This window comes from Cetorhinus maximus, chromosome 22, assembly GCF_964194155.1.
Source record: "Cetorhinus maximus chromosome 22, sCetMax3.hap1.1, whole genome shotgun sequence".
NCBI lineage: Eukaryota > Metazoa > Chordata > Chondrichthyes > Lamniformes > Cetorhinidae > Cetorhinus > Cetorhinus maximus.
Window position 1 is genome coordinate 30,706,079 of NC_135900.1, and position 21,254 is coordinate 30,727,332.

Sequence of the window (21,254 nt, forward strand, 5' to 3'; positions counted from 1 at the left end):
ATGTAGCTTTGAACTTTGCAGATTTACACCCTTCTAGTTGCTGATTAAGGGGATGAGAGGCAGGAGAGTAGCAGGGAAATAAAAGCATGTGGCTCACTGGCATGAAGGAATTGCTAGAAGTTAAAGCCAGCCAGTCATCTTGCTTGGGATTGCGGAATATTGAGGCTTTTCAGGGTACCAACCTTTCAGTTTAAGGAGAATTTTATGTAGACAGTCTGTTACGATCCCCGTGGGGAAACCGTAAACCAAAATAAGCAAATTTAAGGAGTGACTCCCAAATGAAGAAATTATCAACGGGATTTCACTTTTTGTAACTTTTACTTTAACATGAATCAAAACCAATGTAAATTAAACATAAATTAACAGGCAAATGATACTTCAAATATAAAGGTAAGTTTCACTTTAAATAGTCACTACAATAAAGGTATGTCTTGCAGAACCACAAACACCTGGATCACTCTCACACAAATATAGCACCGTGTGCTATCTCACAGTCTTTCCAATTCAGTCATTTTGACCCTCAAGTTGGATGCACATGTAGCTATATTCCATCTGTAAAGTGTAACAACTGAGTTCTTAGAAAAAGACAAAAAGGCGACAGACAATGATTTTGGTGCAACAAGTTAACAGAACTTATTAAGTAAATAATTGAAGAAAAATACTTCAAAATAAATGATATTAGACAAGCTGCTTTCGATCCTTGCTCCTCAAAGCTGTCTGGACACAGATGTCGTCGTCTTCGGTTCTCTGCGATGCCTTCTCTTCTATGACTCCTCATCCAGTATGCTGAGGTCCTGGAGGTCCCTACTTAATACCCTGCCTAGGTATGTCTATCTGCAGTTTTGCAAGTAGCCCCTTAGCTACATGTGACCTGGCTACCTAATCCCTAGCCTATGGGAGACCTGGCCCTCTAACTCCAGACTCGCTAGCGACATTTTTGTGCCGTTTGCCATCCATGTAACACCAAGACCCTCTCTGGCACCAAATCCGGCAGTAGCAACTTTCTGTGGAAAGCATTTTTAAAAATTTTTTAACCTTCTAGTTTCCTCAGAGCTGCTAACATTACAATCAAATATTATTACTATTCAGACCTTCTCCACAAATAATACAAACAATATCTTAATCAGAACAACTTCATAATTGAATTAAGCAACATATTTACAATTTTCCACACTCTTGAGGCTCTGAGATAGAATTAACAAGGCGCACGTCTACGAACCCTCTCTCACTCGGGTTACATCAGTCCAGATGTTTCCAGAATTCCTTTTCAGTCGACCAACCAACAATTCCCTGTTCACGATCTGGTCCTCTGATACAAACTGTCAGCTGTTTCACATACCTGTGCTATTTGCACCAATTTTTGGGATTCAGTCCCTTTTACATCGCTGGCCCAAGAGCTTCTGAAATTCTATCTTCTTACTGCCAAACAGAAAACTGACCTTCTCGTAAGGAGCTTTGCCGACTTCTCCCACAAAATTTGTGTTCCTGTTTCTGTCTCTGTCTTTGTGTCTGCAGCTATGTACTGATTGTCTCCTGCCTTCAACTTTCCTTTGTGTCTGCAGTTCTACTTTGTGTTACACGGCCTCTGTATTTTAACTTCCTTCCTGTTGGTACTACTTCCAGGCCAAGATTCGCTAGGTCACATGGACCAGCATTTCTTGTTATCCAAAAAAAATTCCAATTGACTCTTTTACAATTACAAACTCCTAAAAGTCATTTTCAAACATTCTTAAAAACAATTTGATTCCCCAGGCATTTTAAAGTAATTACAAATTTTCCTTATTGTTACTGCTTCTGGGTCAAAGGTTGTTATAAGTCTCAATACCGCAGTAGTCCACAGTTGATCCCTTCAAAGTACACAAGTCCCACAGAGTCTTCTGCAGTTTGGCCAGAGATTTCAGGCTTCCTTGTTTAGACTGCTGCAAATGCCATTTTTGTAAAGTTGGTCCTTTGTTATTCAGGTTAGAACTATTGGGTTGCTGTAAATACTACCAGTATGGCAAATGGGTAAGCCTGACCATTGTGGTGAGTTGCTTTGTTGTCACATTGAAAATGCATTACTGGCCTTTTGTGACCTGTTCCATAATGCCAAAGAGGATGTTGTGGGCCTGAAAGAAGAAGCTGTGATTTTTTTTAAAAATCAGATCGGCCTGGCACTGATGACAGTCCCACATCAAAAGAGGGAGGTGTCTTAAATTAATTTGCAGCCAGGAGGGAACGAATCAATGTGGACACTTATATCACATATTTTGTCTGCATGAGTTATTGATTACATATCAAGGAATTGGACATGCAAGTACTTAAAAATCCTGAGAACAAAATAAGTCAATTGGCTGTTTGTGGCAGCCATAAAAGAGAGAAATATATTTTACTTATAGTTTGTGATTCAAATATATGATCTACGGCAATGATTTGTAAATCTTCTGTATTATGTTCTTTCTAGAACTGCCCTGATGATCGCTGCAAGTAATGGACAGATTAGTTTGGTTAAACTACTTCTACGTTATGATGCAGATGTTTCTTTAAAAGAAAATAAAGGATGGACCGCTGAAGATCATGCAATGATGAATGGACACCATGCGTATGGATTTTACTATTTCATTTCTTGTATTTACTCATGTTTAGAGATGGTGGAGGGATGCATTTGGCATGGCAATGATATTACTAATGCTAGGATGTAATGGTACTGTTTGTATGTCTCCCTATAAAACCAGATTATAAAACAGTTTACTCAATTCCTGATCCGTGCTTGGTTGGCTTATCTCACCCGGACAACAGTTGTGTGCTACAATTATTCTCAGTACTTCTGGCTGTTGGTGTGGGGGGAGACTCGACCAGGTTCTGGCAATTTTTAAATCAGTGAACCTTTGCTGGAAAGTGCATATGTGTAGATATCCAGTGAGTGGGCAAATTTATGGCAGATGGAGTTCAGTGTGAGTTGATCCACTTTGAATCCAAGAAAGATAAATTGGAAGATTTTCTTAATGGTGAGAGACTAGTAACTGTGGAGGAACAAAGGGATGTGAATGCCCAAATATGCTAATTATTAAAAGTTACAAAGGTATTAAAAGTAGTCAAAAAGGCAAATAGAATGTTGGTCTTTATCTCAGGTGGTTGGAATATAAAAGAGGGGAAGTTATACTTCAGTTATACAGAGCTTCGATCAGATCCCATCTGGGGCACTGTGTTAAGGTTTGGATGTATGAAGTAGGTTAACCAGAATAATACTGGCTTAAAGGGTTAAATTATGAGTACAGAGGAGCTGTATGGTCTTCCCTGTTATTTTGTTTATAGTGCCTGGTCAGGCTTAATTTTAGCCAGTGATCTTGAACTAGGGAAGGGAAGTACACAAATGAGAAGTATAACGAATACAAGACTGAGCTTGGCTGTGTTGGGCCGGTGAAGTGTGGCCAACTGAGTTGGATACTGGGATGGTCCCTGCACTTGTGGATCAATAACCCAGTCTGAATTGTCATCTTCAGAGGGACGTAGGCACGCTTGTGAAATGGGCAGACATATGCCAGATGAAATTTAATGCCAAGAGGTAAGAAATAATACATTCTGGTAGGAAGAATGAGGAGAAGCAATATAAAGTTAAATGGTACAATTTTAAAGGGTTTGCAAGTACAGAGAAACATGAGGAATGTGCATACACAGATCTATGAAGATGACAGGGCAAGTTTAGAAAGCTGTTAAGAAAGGATACTGGATCTTTGGTATATTAAGAGGGGCATAAGAGTACAAAAACAGTCAAGATATGCTAAACTTTTATAAAATGCTGGTTAGGCCTCAGCTGAATTATTGTGGCCAGCTCTAGGCACCACAGTTTAGGAAAGTTGTCAAAGTTTTGGAGAGACTGCAGCGATAATTTACTAGAATGGCACCAGTGATGAAATACTTAAGTTGCATGGAGAGACTTGAGAAACTGGGATTGTTGTCTGTAGAGCAGAGATGGTTAATGTGAGATTTGATCGAAGTGTTCAAAATTATGAATAGTTTTGATGAAAGTAAAAAAGAAAAAAGAAACTGTTTATACTGACAGAAGAGTTGGTTACCAGAGGATAAAGTTTTAAGATTTTGGCAACTGCCGAAAGAACCAAGAGTAACATGAGGGGAGCATTTTTTATGCAGCAAGTTATGATCTGGAATACACTTTTGGAAGCAAATTCAGTCATAACTTTCAAAAGAAAATTGGATAAATACTTTGAATTGGGGATATAGTGCAGGCTATTGTGATAGGGCAAGATAGTAATTTGGTAGATCTTTCAAGGAGCTGACACTAGCAAGCTGGCCAAATGGACTCTTGCACTATATCTTCTATGATTCTAAGATTTTGGCATGAAACAGCTGTAAATTTGTTTTTATCACTCTCTGTTAAGACACTGCCTTCAAATTATGTTTTTAAAATTAACATTGTTCACTTTTTCTAAAGTGGAAATGTTGTACAAGAAATATTTCTTCTCATTTGGTTGGTTCTTATTTAAGTGAAGCCTTTCTTCTGATTTATACAGTTGTTCACATCTAATCACTGAGTATGACACAAAAAAGAAACTTCATCAGTCACCATACTATGGAACAAGCAAGGTGAAAGGGGACCATGCTGCTGAAGTAGGTTTTGCTCTTGGAGGACCAGCCACAGACAAAGAAGGTGAGTTTGAAAGAAAAGCACAGAAATATATATATCGAAATATTTTGAAAATATTTCTGCTTTGTATACTAGAATATTTTAGATTCTGTGGTTTATTGAAGATATGGGCACAACAATTTAAATATAGTTCAAATACTGTTTCTGGTAAGATATCTACATCAAATTGTGTTTAAAATAGCTGCGGATGTATAGCTATGAATGTTTGATGCAAGAACCTGAAAATCATGTTTTTGGAAAATAATTTTAATGTGATCATATTTGAGTTCAACGGTGAATTTTATTCTCCCTTTTGAAAATACAAACTAAGTATAATCTTTTCAAATGCTGCAATAGACTTTTCATTGATACATATATTGATTGAAATGTTACAAATATATATAAAATGGAAAAATGAGGCTGAGATGCCAAATAAGAAAATCTAATTTATGCAAGACTGAGCTGAACTTTCCAATGAAACTCTTGGACTTGATGTTTGTACAAAAATTTAACTTTCTACTAACTACCAACTGTCAGCTTTGTACATGTCTGTAAATTACTCTTGACCCATATGAGTACCTGATATCACTGAAAACAATACGGTACTGTGCTTTCGTCAACCATTTTAGGCACCTAGCAATTATTTCTTTAGAGTCAACATTCAATATCAACTAGAATGCTGATCTGAAAGCATGTGAAGTGGGAAAAATCAATACCGAATGGATTCTGACTTTGTACTTCATTGCTATTGGCGCTTCTGGCTTGAATGCTTCCACCTTTTAATTTGAGTCATTTTATAATATTGATCATCGCAGTTTCTTGTGGAGTGTAATGTGCTTCTAACTAACATCTCTCTCTAGTTTAGTTCCATTGGTGCTAGAGAGTAGGTCTCTATTTTTCTGAGAAAGATATATTAAAATTTTAGTTGGCCTGTTTTTCAGTGTTATATTTTGAATTTGGGGGAGGGTAGCGATACAGAATGGAGAACATTTTTAACAGGAGGCTTTTAACTGCCCTGTTAATCTCACTACCCTTTCTGTCTCATATTGCTCATCATGTCTTGAGTGTTTGTATTTTTTGAAGCAAAGGAGAACTTAAAATGGATATGAGGAGCAAAGAGATTGCATGAGAATAGATTAGCAGCTAACATAAAAGAGAACTCAAGTTTTTTATTAACGTACAAAATAGGGATTAGTCAAAGGAAGGGTGGAGCTAATTAGGGACGGAAGGCAATCTTGTGAAGGCAGAGGTGCTAAATGACAACTTTACATCCCTTTTCACTAAACAAGAGAATGCTGCCAATGCCACAGTAAAGGAAAGAGGTAATGGAGAAATTAGATAGGTTCAATATAGATAGAGAAGGGACTTAAATGGCTGGCAGTGCTACAGAGTAGAAAAGTGACCCAGTCTGATGGGATTTATGCATGGTGTCTGAGGGAAGTAAGTTTGGAGATAGTGAGACTATGGTCATAATGCAATTCTCTTTAGGTTTGGAAGAGGTGCCAGAGGACAGGAGGATTGGAAATATTACACTTCTGTTCAAAATTGGGGGGAGGGCTAAACATGACATCTAAAGTCAGTCGACCTAACAGTGGTGGGGAAACTTTGAAACAATAATCCGAGACTAAATTAATTGGCATTTGGGGAAAATATAATTAATAAATGACAGCATGGTTCTGTTAAAGGTGAATTAAGCTTGACAAACTTTCTTTCCAAAGTAACAGAGATGATTAATGAAGGTTGTGCAGTTGATGTATATGTAGACTTCCAAAAGGTGTTTGACAAAGTACCACATAATAAGCTTGTTAGCAAAATTAAACCCCAAGGGTTTAAAATAGTGGTGGTGGCATAGATATGAAGTTGGCTAAGAAACAGAAAGCAGAGAGTATTGCTGAAAGGAGCAAGAAAGCGCTTCTTGGCACTGTCAGAGTGTTCCTGAATTCTTCCTCTGGTAAGATGGCTAAACTTCCTGGGTTTGGGTGGGGGTGCATGTGAGTCTGTGAGTATATGTGAGAATAAGAACCCCAAGACTGAGCTGGACACATACGTGTGTATGTATACACACACACACACAGACACACACACCCCTGCCCGCAGCACCTATGCACGACGGAGGCGGTCCCCAGGATACAAGGCAACCCATGGATCCCACCGAGCCCTGCTCGGAGTATGCAAATGCAAGGTCAGTGTTAGTTAATCCTTAGCCTGGCCCCAATCCCTGCTCCCTTCCTGGTGTTCAGGGCTTGAGGCCTAGTCTGTCTCTCTAACTCTGTTTCTTAAGCGAAAAGGCAAAAAAGGTTTTATTGATTAGGTCTGCTGCTTGGCACTTTTAATGTTCATTGCTGTTCATGTTTAATTTTGTGCCAAACCTTATCTTTCCGAAATTTGCTCATTGGCCCCCTGAGTGAGAAAAGAATTGAAGTGTGGCCCCTTACACGCAAAGGTTGGACAACCCTGCTCAAGAATGTAGTAATTAACGAGGAGGACAATAATGGGCTTCAGGAGGAAATGGGAAGATTACTGAAATGAGTAGACAGATGCAGTTCAACATAGAAAAGTGTGAAGCAATGTGTTAGTACTAAACTAAATGGTACAATTTTAAATGGAATACAGGGCTAGAGAGACCTGGGGTTGTATGTGCAGGGTAAATTGAGAAGCTTTTTTTTTAAAAGAAAAAGCTCATGGAATCTATAAATGGAGCCATAGATATAAAATTAAGGAAGTTATACTAAACCTTCTATAAATCACAGATTAAGCCACAACTTCAATATTGTGTTTAATTTTAAGCACCACACTTCAGGAAGGATGTCAAACCCTTAGAGAGCGTGCAGAGATTATTTACTAGAATAACACCAGAGATAAGAACTTCAGTTATGTGGAAGACTGGAGAAGCTAGGATTGTTCTCCTTGAAGCAGAAAAGACTAAGGGGAGATTTGAAAGAGGTATTTAAGATCATGAAGAATTCTGATACATTAAATAAGGAGAAACTATTTCCAGTGACAGTAGGACTGGTAACCAGTACACAGATTTAGGGTGATAACAGAAAATGCTGGAAATACTTAGCTGGTCAGGCAACATCTGTGGAGAGAGAAACAGAGGATATTTCAGGTTGACCTTTCATCAGAACTTTCAAACCTGCATACTCTACCATCTTGTGTTCTATGAACATAACAATTCCTCATCTGCACTACCTGTAACTTGAGTGTGTGTCTTAGATGCTAAATGCCAAGGTGAGTGTGAGTGATGGGTAAATGATCACCACTGTTGCCAGATGTTTACCTTTCAACATCCAAGACCACAGCCAAAATGACATCTTATTTGATGCATTAAGTTCTTTGATGACAGATTTAACCTATTTTATTTTTGCTATGAATGAGCTTCTAAAGAGTGAAAAGTGGACCCTGAATACACCCAGATTGGGATTTTAATTTTTCAGGCGAAGCTTGCTCCTCTGGCGTTCAGCATAAGCAGTTCACTGAGCTTTCATGGATTTTTAATTGTGATGCCTTCTTATCTTGAGCAAGGGACCACCTCTGTTCCCAGAAGTTGTAATATTTTGCTGCAGTGCACGAAACCTTGATTACAGGCTGCCAGTCAGAGTGAGGTAGAGCAAAACTCAGATGTTAACAAGGGCTGTGCATGGTGACAGAACAAAGTAATGCTTTTATGAATATTTGTAATAAATCACTGGTAGATTTGATACTGTGGTTGCTGGTATTTGGTGCTCTTGTATAACAATAGAGAACAGGTACAGTGCTGATGTTGAGATTTGGTTAAAATATCATGTCTAGCTGTGCAGAGCAAGAATTTCACTTAGCCCATAGAAGGTTTGCTGAGAGGGAGCAGATCTTTGGACTAAGGCTTCAAAATATTAGCCCTCTATTCATCTATGAGGCTGTGTCCAAGAGCCTGACTCTCAGTTAGCTTGCAACAGCCATGTTAATCAGACTTTGGCATCATCTGGGACATCTACCTGTGGTCCTTGCATGATGGCAAAGCGGCGAAGCACAAAATATGCCATGGTAATTCATTAGCCATTCTTGGCCACTTAATACAAGTACCTATCCAGACACTAATGGCTTACTCATGTTTTGCGCTGTCTTTAGGATAGTCATTGCAGTACAGGGGTCCTTGCAAGGAGACGGTATGAGCCACAGGAGTAGTAGGTATCCCTCATCACTCAACTGCCATTCTGTCACTTGCTCCTGCTGTTTAAATAAAGCTGAGGCACTGTACTCATAAATAATAAAAAAAGCTCCTAACATATTGTGAATTCATGTGCAAGAATCTATGCCTTTATTGAAAATGAACTTCAAATTTAAGGTATGGGAGTCTTGCAGTTCATGTACATTTAGGGCATGCAATGCAACATGAGTGTAATCAATATTTCCCATCGAACAAATCTGACAAATCCCTGATTCCTCAGTATGCAGGGCACTGTCAAGTTGTATTAATTGAGTTACCAGGTCAAAGAGGGCATTGCACAGCGAATTAGTTAAAAAGCCCTGTAGTTCTTTTGAGTCTGTAGCATAGAAGCTGAGAGTTGCAATTACTTACTCTGCTGCTGTATGTGCTGTGAGCAACAGTTGTAGATCAAACTGCAACAAAAAGCAATCCTCTTCCAGTGCTTTGTGACAATAGTGCAAGCTCCCAAGACATATCTTTTAGGAAAACTCTAGAAAAGTACCCCATAATCTGTTCAGTGGGTTGTACCAGGATGATCTGGCTTTCCTCTGGCACTTCATGATGAATTTGGCCCCCCTCTAGCCTTCTGCTTTTCTTGTTGCTCCAGTATATAGATGTCATGAACTGAGATTTGCATTGGGTATCCCATTGTGCAGCCCTCAGATACAAGCTCAATTATTGTTTTGAAATTGAATGTTTTCCAAGAGTAAAGCAGAATTTAGCAGAAGGCATCCTGCATATAACTGAAAAATTACTCCTTTGCCTGCAATGAGTCCTGTGATTTGGCTATAAATCTCCAATAAATCCTAGTTGTACTGTCTCAAATACTTCCTTGATGAAGAGTGTTTGCAAAATGCACCTTTAAGTAGCAAATATTCTGAACCATTGTTGGAAGGCAGAATTTCTGGAATTTGGGCCAGGTAATGTCTGTCCTAGCTCATTTGTGTGTGGCTGCCATTGCAAGTATGGATACTTCCTGGCGCTTCCTGAAACTGGATTTATTTATACCAGATACTTCTGCAGCAGAACCCTGGAGTGCATTAGACATTCTTGAACCTGTAAAGGTATAATAGCCAACTTGCGCCCTTACCTAACCCAGTAACTTTGGGGCCCAAACATTTAGCGCCAACTGGTCTATTTTGTGTACCCTGTTGCTGAGTATTCACAGTTTTAAAACTGAGGAATGAAAATTAATTACAGATAAGTAAAGGAATATATAATATTGAATATAGGTGACCCATTTATAATTTTCACAGAATAATAGAATTGTGAAATTTAATCCAAAGCAATGGTTAGGCGCTCAGAATATCATTTTAAGAAAAATGGAATTTGACTGGTTATTGTAAATCAGCCCCAATGATGATGTTCACATGCTGTGAACATATGTATTACTATAAATAATGTGCTGCTTGCGATGTCAACCACTGTCAAGAATTTTAATGTACTGCTCAGCTTTTGTGTGGTTGAAGAAAAACAGCATTTTTAGTACACTGCCACTAAATGTAGTGTAATGTATCCATTGTCTTTGTGACTAAAATTTGCAGTGCTTTAACTCCTGCAATAATTGCAACTATGACATTCATTGTCAAATAGTACAGAAAAAATGCAGGCATCTCGCAGAAGTCAGAAAAATGAAATATAGTAGCCAGCAGACTTAAATCATCTCCACTTTTACTTAAATTATCCTATGACCTACCCACTGGCCATGGTGAAATCTGAGTCAAGAAAATGGAGCCACATCTGCCCATGCTATCCCGAATATCTGGGTAACATTCAGGCAGGTGCACTGTGTGACGTCAGTTATGATTAACTAGCACCTCGCTAAGTACGACTGCATAGGTATAATTAATAAATAAGAAACAGCTCAGTCGAACTAATTTAATTCTGTACTGGAACTTGAAAAGGCCACCCTCCATTAGAGAAAAGTAAGTTTTGGGAAATAATATTGATTGCTTTTTGCTGCTGGGCTATCTATTCTTCGAAAGAAAGATGCTGAACATACTGTATATCTCATCATTCCTACTCGATCCCATGGGCTGTTATGTGGGAACCTGCTGGTGTAGGTGGTAAAGCCCAGAAGTTATTGTGGAATATGGAAGAGTACCCCTGAGTGTGAGATTTTATGAGGTTGGGATTAACAAATGGTTTTGGATAGAAAATGGAGAGCTTTATCTTGCATCTGGTCAAGCAACACCTGACTGGGAATTTGAAGAGATTGGAAGACTAGAATAGAAAAGTTCTTTATTCCTCAGCACTGCTATTTTTTGACTTGGGGACAAAAAATTCTCAGTCCGCATAATGATTTTAATGCACAAAATGTAATACTTGCTGTGCTTTACACAACTAAACCATTTGCAGTGTCTAGTTTATGAAAAATACCAAGGAAGAGTTGTCTGTAGAATACATATTTTTGTATTTGTAGCCACCTAAAATTTAAACATGCTACTGAATTATAATAAAACAATACCAAAAATTTTATAGGTAATTTGGTTTCAAACAGTATTTCAACAATTTAACATGGGCTGCTCAAATTTCTTACTTCAAAATTCAAAAGGTTCAGGTAAACCTTTTAAATGATGTTTCCCTGTTTGTAATGGTCTTGGCAGCAATGTTGTGTTTAGAGTTCTGCTGTTTTAGTTTCTATTTTCTCTTGTTCCTGACTTTGTCTCATCTGTTCCTCATGTCTTTTCTTGTGGACGTAGAGTTTCAGGAGTCTCCTGAACAGAAGTGGAGAACAAGTGATTCTGAGAAAGGTAGTATTGACAATAGAAGCTGTTTGACAAAATAATGTATATGATTAACATAATCTCACTTGACATGTATATTTTCTCTCATTTGCACAACATTTGCTTTATTGAGTTCACTTAGAAAATTGATTTGCTCAGAATTTCCATTATGGAGTTGTGAATTAACACCCCTGTGAAACCCAGACTTCTAAATTGTTTTCAAAATTGATAGAATGAGAAACGTCATGTTTACAGCAAATATTGGTCAAACAATTGCTGAATGAAATGGACTACATAATTATATTTCAGAATATTTGAAATAGCCAACTTTTCTGATGATCAAAATTTATTCCCTTTTTTCCCTCAAAACTGCAAAATTTTATGCTTTTAAACTTTCACAATAGTTTGTGCTCCTTTTTTCTGTCTTGTTACTTGACTGAAAATTTCACTCAGCAATGGAGATTGGAAAGTTGTCATGCGTCACCCAGTTGAATATTGCGGGCTATTTCTGCAAATGTCTCCTGCCTAAACAGAAAAAGTTGTACATAAATTTTATTTCTTTTGTTAATGATCAACCTTAATTCATGCATTGTGAGTTGTTTGCGAAAATGTAGTGTCTTAAGCTCATTACTATCACTGCATTTATTTGTCTAGAGTGCAGTACTTGCAGTACTGCACTTGGGTTTGTGAAACCAACTCTTAAGATAACTTTTAGTTCTCTTTCCCCTGCACACTGGAGTAAAACTTCAACAGTTAATTTAGGGGAGAAGTAATTATTTCCTCACAAGTCTATAACATATCAGTGCATAACTTTAAAAAGCATCACATCTTGTGTATCGTATATCAAATATATCAAAGATCCAATTGACTGAACATTAGTGAATCAAAGCAATTCAATTTGGTCAGTGAGCGAACAGAAAATTGAGCATTTGTTTAGTTTTTCAACCCAAAGCAAGGAGCAGGAAACTACCAATGAAATCACTTCAAAGAATTTGTTATGTTGGCCTGAGCCAGTAGCTTGATTTTCTCACTGAAAATTTACTCAGCAATTAGCCTGTTGTGCAGCCTGTTGTCAAGAATAATACTTAATAAAAATAACATCAATAACTCTTCATTTAAAAGGTTTTAATATACTACATCCTTTTATTCAACGAGAACCAGCCACAGATACTTAGTAATGCCTTTGGCATACGAGGGTGTAAGTATAAATTCTTTTAGTTTGAAGAAATAGTGTAACCCTTGAACTCTTACGAGGATTCAAACTTGAATAGAATAAATAATGACACTGACAAGAGTATAGCATTCTTGAACTAATTTTATTGAACTATGTTTCAAAATCTGATGAACAGATGAATAGCATCATGCAGAACTTATCAATAAAAAACAAAGCTTACAAACTGATTTCTTTCAATGCAATGTGTCCTCATTTTATAAATACCCCACAGAAGCTGAATTTTCCCAATCCAGTTCATGTTTTAGCTTTTAAACTACAGACAACTGGCCTCTTTCATCCAGCTCCCTATCTTACTTTAAACTATGAGATCAAAGGTTTACACATCCTGTTATTTGGATGATATCCACAAAGCCAAATCTTCTACACAGTCCTCAGCCTTACCCTTCAATGTCTTTACTTTAACCCACAGAAAAACAACTGGTTTCTTCCCCTCTAGCTTCCTGCTTTAACTCAATCAGGATACTAAAAGGTTATATGTTCCCTGAGTGATACTCACAAGCTTTCCTCTTACCCAGCCCAGCTGGTCCCTTCTAGGGCAGAATTTTCTGCCTATCGGGCGGGCGGGCCCAACCCAATCTCCGGCGGGCGGGGAGCCAATCCCCGCAAGCAAAGCGGGCCGCACCGCCATTTTACGTGGGCGGGCCAATTAAAGCCTGCCCAGCGTGATGTCCAGCAGGAAGTGCTGTGCGCTCCCTTTGTGAGCTGGGGTATTCCCTAAAAGCGAGAGAGCGCTCTTTCGCGCATGCGCACGAAAGAGCGTACATCTCCCTGAGGCTAAGTGCAGCCTCAGGGAGATCGCTTCCACTTTGAACAATACTAAAAATAGAAAAAAAAATACCCTAACATGTGCCCCTCATGTGACATGAGATGGGACATGTTCATAATTTACAGATTAACTTTATTAAAATTTTTAACACCCTGCATGAAACCTCATTCCGCCTGTGGATGAGGTTTCATGTTTTCTCTATTTGCCGCCACGGCTCCTGGCCTGCCCGCCAACCTTAAGGTTGGTCGGGCAGGTCCTTTTAATTGTTTAAATGGCCTCAATTGGCCGTTGACAGGTCGGCGAGCCCGCAGCTGATTTTGCTGCGCCCCCCGCCTTCCTGAAAATTTAAATGGGGCAGGATAACATCGGGGGTTCCGCCCAACGTCATCCCGCGTCATTTTACATGTCGGCGAGCGGACCCTGCACCCCCCCCCAACTCGCCGACGGCAAAATTCTGCCCCTAGTCTCTGTTTATACCTGGAGTGCAGACCAGATGCTCAGGGGAAAAGATGTAACTTCTGGCCAATGTCTGGCTGTACACTGAGAAACAAAGGAAATATACACCTTTGTTATGCCCCCCTGTATATGTGTTCAGAACCTGTGATGATCAGCGAGATTGATTACTCTCTGCATGGACAACTCTGTGAGTGGTCAAAGGTGATGTCATCCTCATGGACAGAATCCCAATGAACTGTTTCAAAATTCCCTTTTTGACTGTTACAAGACTCCCTAAGAGGCCTAGCATTCCATGTTCCCTTAATCAGATTGATCCTGAGTTTTGATAATGATAGAAGTTGTACCATTGGAATATCTACGATTTGAAAAAATACCTCATAACTGACCTCTTATAATTACAGACTTTTAGTCATTTTATTGCCTATATCCTGCTTTAGGACATTCTATTCTGAGGTGAATTGACCAAGTTTTCTTTACTATATTTTTGCTCCCTTAACCCTTGTGTTCTCACAAAGATCAAGCTAACAAAGTGGCCAATTTCAGTTGATATACCATACCTTACGTACATTCTCACAGCATAACAGGCACAACTATAGTCATAATATGCAGCTGAAAATTAATCAGTTACATTGTCTTTTCAGGCCATATTACAGTAGTTAGCTGTTAAAAACATTTTAGCCCTTTGTGACCTCTCATCAACCAGTAACCTGATAACTAATCAAATAAAGAAAAACATGTTTCATTTTTGTCACACCAAGCTTAACTTGACCACTTTGCTGCCATTGAAGATTTAAGAGAACCAGGAGGGAACAATGTACTTGAATTTCCCCTCGCCACTATACTTGTTGAGATGCATCTGTCCATGACCATCACCACAGTTCCTGTGGAGACAAAAACCTGTCTTCATACATGGAAACATACATAGAAAATAGGAGCAGGAGGAGACCATTTGGCCCTTCGAGCCTGCTCCACCATTCATTATGATCATGGCTGATCATTCAACTCCCACTCCCGCTTTCTCCCCATGTCCTTTGATCCCTTTCGCCCCAAGAGCTATATCTAACTCCTTCTTGAAAACATACAATGTTTTGGCCTCAACTGCTTTCTGTGGTAGTGAATTCCACAGGCTCACCACACTCTGGGTGAAGAAATTTCTCCTCATCATCATCACCATCTCCAATGGTCTATCCTGTATCCTCAGAGACTGTGATCCCTGGTTCTGGACTCCCCCACCGTCGGGAACATCCTTCCTGCATCTACCCTGTCTAGCCGTTAGAATTTTATAGGTTTCTATGAGATCCCCCCTCATTCTTCTGAACTCCAGCGAATATAACCCTAACCGAGTCAATCTCTCCTCATATGTCAGTCCTGCCATCCCAGGAATCAGTCTGGTAAACCTTCGCTGCACTCCCTCTCTAGCAAGAACATCCTTCCTCAGATAAGGAGACCAAAACTGCAGACAATATTCCAGATGTGGTCTCACCAAGGCCCTGTATAATTGCAGCAAGACATCCCTGCTCCTGTATTCGAATCCTCTCGCTATGAAGACCAACATATCATTTGCCTTCTTTACCACCTGCTGCATCTGCATGCTTACTTTCAGCAATTGGTGTACGAGGACACCCAGGTCTCGTTGCACATTCCCCTCTCTCAATTTATAGCCATTCAGATAATCTGCCTCCCTGCTTTTGCTACCAAAGTGGATAACCTCACATTTATCCACATTATACTGCATCTGCCATGCATTTGCCCACTCACTCAGCTTGTCCAAATCACACTGAAGCATCTCTGCATCCTCCTCACAGCTCACCCTCCCACCCAGCTTTGTGCCATCTGCAAATTTGGAGATATTACTCATCTAAATCATTAATATATATATTGTGAATAGCTGGGATCCCAGCACCGATCCCTGCGGTACTCCACTAGTCACTGCCTGCCATTTGGAAAAAGACCCGTTTATTCCTACTCTTTGTTTCCTGTCTGCCAACCAGTTTTCTACCCATCTCGATACACTACCCCCAGTCCCATGCGCTTTAATTTTACACGCCAATCTCTTATGTGGGACTTTGTCGAAAGCCTTCTGAAAGTTCAAATAAATCACATCCACTGGCTCCCCCTCACCAACTCTACTAGTTACATCCTCGAAAAATTCCAGTAGATTTGTCAAGCATGATTTCCCTTTCGTAAATCCATGCTGACTCTGTCAAATTCTGCCACTGTTTTCCAAGTGCTCAACTATTAAATCTTTTATAATGGACTCTAGAATTTTCTCCACTACCGACGTCAGGCTGACTGGTCTATAATTCCCTGTTTTCTCTCTACCTCCCTTTTTAAATAATGGAGTTACATTAGCTACCCTCCAATCTGTAGGAACTGTTCCAGAGTCTATAGAATCTCAGAAGATGACCACCAATGCATCCGCTATTTCTAGAGCCACTTCCTTAAGTACTCTGGGATGTAGATTATCAGGCCCTGGGGATTTATCGGCCTTCAATCCCATCAATTTTCCCAACACCATTTCCCTACTAATACTGATTTCTTTCAGTTCCTCCCTCTCGCTAAACCCTATGTTCCCCAACATTTCTAGTATGTTATTTGTGTCCTCCTTTATGAAGACAGAGCCAAAGTATGTATTTAGTTAGTCAGCCATTTCTTTGTTCCCCATTATAAATTCCCCTGTTTCTGACAAAGGGACCTACATTTGTCGTCACCAGTCTTTTTCTCTTCACATACCTATAGAAACTTTTACAGTCAGTTTTCATGTTCCCCGCAAGCTTACTCTCGTACTCGAATTTCCCCTTCTTACTCAATCCCTTGGTCCTCCTTTGCTGAATTCTAAACTTCTCCCAATCCTCAGGTCTGTTGTTTTTTCTGGCCAATTTGTACGCCTCTTCCTTGGATCTAATACTATCTCTAATTTCCCTCGTAAGCCATGGTTTGGCCACCTTTCCTGCTTTACTTTTGCGCCATACAGGAATAAACAATTGTTGCAGTTCACCCATGCGCTCTTTGAATGTTTGCCATTACCTATCCACCGTCATCCCTTTAAGTAACGTTTCCCAAGCCATCATAGCCAATTCGCACCTCATACCATCTTAGTTTCATTTTATTAAGATTCAGGACCCTAGTCTCAGAATCAACTACGTCACTCTTCACCTTGATGAAGAATTCTATCATATTATGGTTGTTCATCCCCAAGGGGCCTTGCACAACTAGATTGCCAATTATTCCTTTCTCATTGCACAATACCCAGTCTAGGATGGCCTGTTCTCTAGTTGGCTCCTCAACATATTTGTCCAGAAAACTATCCTGTATACACTCCAGGAATTCCTCCTCTACGGTATTGTTACTAATTTGATTTGCCCAATCTATATACAGATTAAAGTCACCCATAATTACAGATGTTCCTTTATTGCAATAGTCCCTAATTTCCTGTTTAATGCCATTCCCAACATCAACACTACAGTTTGGGGTCTATATACAATCCCCACTAACGTTTTTTGCCCTTTGGTGTTTCTCAGCTCTACCCATACAGATTCCACATCGTTGGAGCTAATATCTTTCCTCACTATTGCGTTAATTTCCTCTTTAACCAGCAATGCAACTCCACCGCTTTTTCCTTTTTGTCTGTCCTTCCTAAATACTGAATACCCCTGAATGTTCAGTCTCCATCCCTGGTCACCGTGCAGCCATGCCTCCGTAATCCCGACTATATCATACATGTTTACATCTATTTGCGCGGTTAATTCATCCACTTTATTGCGAATGCTCCTCACGTTAAGGCACAAAGCCTTGAGGCTTGTCTTTTTAACATTACTTGTCCTGTTCCCACTATTTTTCACTGAAGCCCTGTTTGATTCTGGCCCTTGATTTCTCTGCCTATACTTTTCTTATTCCCCTTTCTGTCTTTTGTTCTTGTCCTTGATTCCCCCTCCTCTGACTCCTTGCAAAGGTTCCCATCCCCCTGCCATTTTAGTTTAAACCCTCCCCAACCACTCTAGCAAATATTCCCCCTAGGGCATCAGTCCCGGTCCTGCCCAGGTGTAACCCATCCAGTTTGTACTGGTCCCACTCCCCCCGAACCGGTCCCAATGTCCCAGGAATCTGAAACCCTCCCCCTCACGCCATCTCTTCAGCCACGTATTCATCTGATATATCCTGCTATTTCTACTCTGACTAGCACGTGGCACTGGTAATAATCCTGAGATCACTACCTTTGAGGTCCTACTTTTCAACTTACTTCCTAATTCCCTATATTCTGCTTTTAGGACCTCATCCCTTTTGTTACCTAGGTCGTTTGTACCAATGTGTACCACGACCACTGGCTGTTCACCCTCCCCCTTCAGAATGTCCTGTAGCCACTCAAAGACTTGACCCTAGCACCAGGGAGGCAACATACCATCCTGGAGTCTTGTTTGTGGCCACAAAAACGCCTATCTATTCCCCTTACAATTGAATCCTCTAAAACTATTGCATTCCCACACTCCTTACTCCTCCCCTGTGCAGCAGAGCCAACCGTGGTGCAACAAATTTGGCTGTTGCTGCTTTCCCCTGAGAGACCGTTCCCCTCAACAGTATCCAAAGCGGTATATCTGTTTTGCAAGGGAATAGCCACAGAAGATTCCTGCACTGACTGCCTTGTCCTCTTGCCCTGCCTAGTGATCATCCATTCCCTTCCTGCCTGTGGACTCATAGCCTGTATACTCAGACCATTAGACTCTTCACACTGCAGACACTCCCTACCTATCATGTTGTATGACACTGTCACTATGCTAAATATGATGGACTCAGAACAGAATGAGCAGCTCAAAACTGGATATTCATGAGGAACTGTGGGCCATTATCAGCAACGGAATTGTACTCCACATTTTGTATCCTCGTGACCTGGCTTAGCTCTCCAACTACCGTCATTATCAAGCCAAGGGACCAAACCCACGAGGAGTGCAAGAAAGCATAATAGCACTAGCACTAGGCATATCTAAACATGATGTACCAACCTGATGAAGCTATATGAATGCTATACAGCAGAAACAACTTGCTACAGACAGAGCTAAGTAATCCTACAACTGCCAGATCAGATCATAGCTCTTTAGTCCTGCCATATCTAGTTGTGAATGGCGGTGGGCAGCTAACATGAGGAGAAAGTTTAACAAGCATCCCCATATTTAATGATGGCAGAAACCAGCAAGAGAGTGCAAAAAAAAGGATGAAGTGTTTGTAACCATCTTCTGTCAAAAATGCCAAGTGAAACCCACACCATCACAGAAGCCATATGATATCAAAAGATGGCTGAGCTCACAACACAGTAAAGAGCCTGGGTTCCGACAACATCTCAGCTCTAGTGCTGAAGACTTGTGCTTCAGAACTGGGCCTCTGGCCAAATTGTACCAGTGCAGTTACAACATTGGCATCTACCCAACAAAGTTCTCCTTACTGCAATACAGACTTGGCCTAAACGTGGACAAAGGAGCTGAATTCCAGAGGTGAAGTGAGAGTGATTTCCTTTGACACTAAGGCAGCATTTGACTGAATGTACCATCATGGAGCCTTTGTAAAACTGATATCAATGGGAATTGGGGGAATAAACTCTTCACTGGCTGGAGTCATACCAAGTATTAAGAAAGATGGTTGTGATTATTGTAAGCCAATCGTCTTAGTCTCAGACCATTGCTGAAGGAGTTTTTCGTCTCAATCATCTTCAGCTGCTTCATCAGCAGTCTTCCCTCCAGCATAAGTTTGGAAGTGGGAATGTTCACTCATTGCACCAAGTTCAGTTCCATTCACAATTTAGATAATGAAGCAGTCTGTAGCCACATGCAGCAAGACCCGGATAATATTTAGACTTGGGCTACTAAGTGGAAAGCTACATTTGCGCCACACAAATACCAAGCAATGACCCTCTCCACCATGAGTGTCTACCTGCTTCCTCGTGACGTTCAAAGGCAATGCCATCACTGAATCAGCCACCTTATCACTTTAGTACTACATATTGCAACACTTTTTGACAGCAGCTTTAACATAATCTCCAGAATTCATCAGGTAGGTATTTCAGCCTTTAATTTTCCTATAGGAAATCTGTAGATGAATTTCTCCATCTTCTGATTAATCTTTTTTGTGTTTCTGTTTATCTTTGTCAAAAGCAAAATACTGTCAATGAAAATATTAAAACATTGAAGCTGATGCGCTGTATTGCTAAATAATATATATTAAGTATTTCATACATTAAAAAGTAATTAACCTGTTAAATATGCGGTCAAGTGGAGAAATTAACATAAATATTAACGTCCATCAATCTTCCAGTTCAATTCTGTTGTAACTTTTTTTCCTGAAAATCATCTATGAAAGACAACTGGCTACGCAACATTTGTCATTTATCAGGGCTCAAATTATAATGTCCATTATTTGCTAGAAAGCCTCACAAACAAAAACTTGATTTCCATTGGAAAACAATTTAAACAAATGCTTTTTCCCCCCCAAAGGTGTAATTGCTGTTCCATATTTTCTCAACTGCGCTTGGTTTTTTCAGTCATGCTTGTTTACTGACTAGGCAAAATGTTTTTTTATTCTGTTATCTAATTCATATAAATGCAGGAAATTTTGTATTTTAAAATTGTAGCTTTGGAAAGTTTCAGAATAATTGAGTGCATGCTGACCCAACATGCCATGAAACTTGAGCTATTGTCTTCTTGTTGGCATCTATAGGTATTTTTGAATGTCCATTCATACTGCACAAATTAGGTGAAGCTAATGGGAATCTAGGAAGAGACCTCAAATTTCACAAAAGGAGGAAAATAATTTTAAGTGCAAGGTATCTAGGTGTAGAAAAAATACCTTTTTTGTTATCAGGCCTTTCTCTTGACTGCAGTTAGAACATGTACTGTGTTGCATTTAACTATCCCTAAAAAATGTAATTTGTCCTCAGATTTTTAGCTTAGATTTATTGAACTTATATCCATGTGGCCAATATGCAAAGAGGTTTTCTTGACACTGTCTCTAGAGAAGCTCTTTGGACATCTTACACTTTCTTTTAACATCATTACAATAAAATGGAGTAAATTTTAATGTCAGGCAAAAAACTTGTTAGCATATCATCTGTGGGTTTCAATGGAATAGAAAATTGATATGGGTTTATAATGGGTGGCTGATGTGTTACCAGCAATCTTCTCCCCCGCAGTGAAAGTTTGAAATTGTGATCGTATTTCAAGGTAACAAATCCTTCATTGTGACTGCTGGAAGCCAACCATTACATTCGTATGAGAGGA

At 39.6% G+C, this 21,254-nt stretch overlaps 1 protein-coding gene across 11 annotated transcripts in view; it reads left to right on the forward strand.

Annotated features, from left to right (window-relative positions):
• The window catches only part of ankrd26 (ankyrin repeat domain 26), a 193,824-nt gene that overhangs the window by 14,425 nt on the left and 158,145 nt on the right, over window positions 1–21,254 (forward strand). For 9 of the 11 annotated variants that reach the window (XR_013580202.1, XM_078568012.1, XM_078568013.1 and 6 more), the window contains exons 5-7: window positions 2,444–2,581; window positions 4,512–4,648; window positions 11,513–11,563. Coding sequence is in view for 10 of the 11 variants with exons in the window: in XM_078568012.1 (XP_078424138.1) it covers window positions 2,444–2,581; window positions 4,512–4,648; window positions 11,513–11,563 (326 nt within the window). In the remaining variant the exon portion in view is untranslated. The remainder of the gene's footprint in view (window positions 1–2,443; window positions 2,582–4,511; window positions 4,649–11,512; window positions 11,564–21,254) is intronic. The other 2 variants (XM_078568014.1, XM_078568019.1) reach the window with 1 other exon arrangement.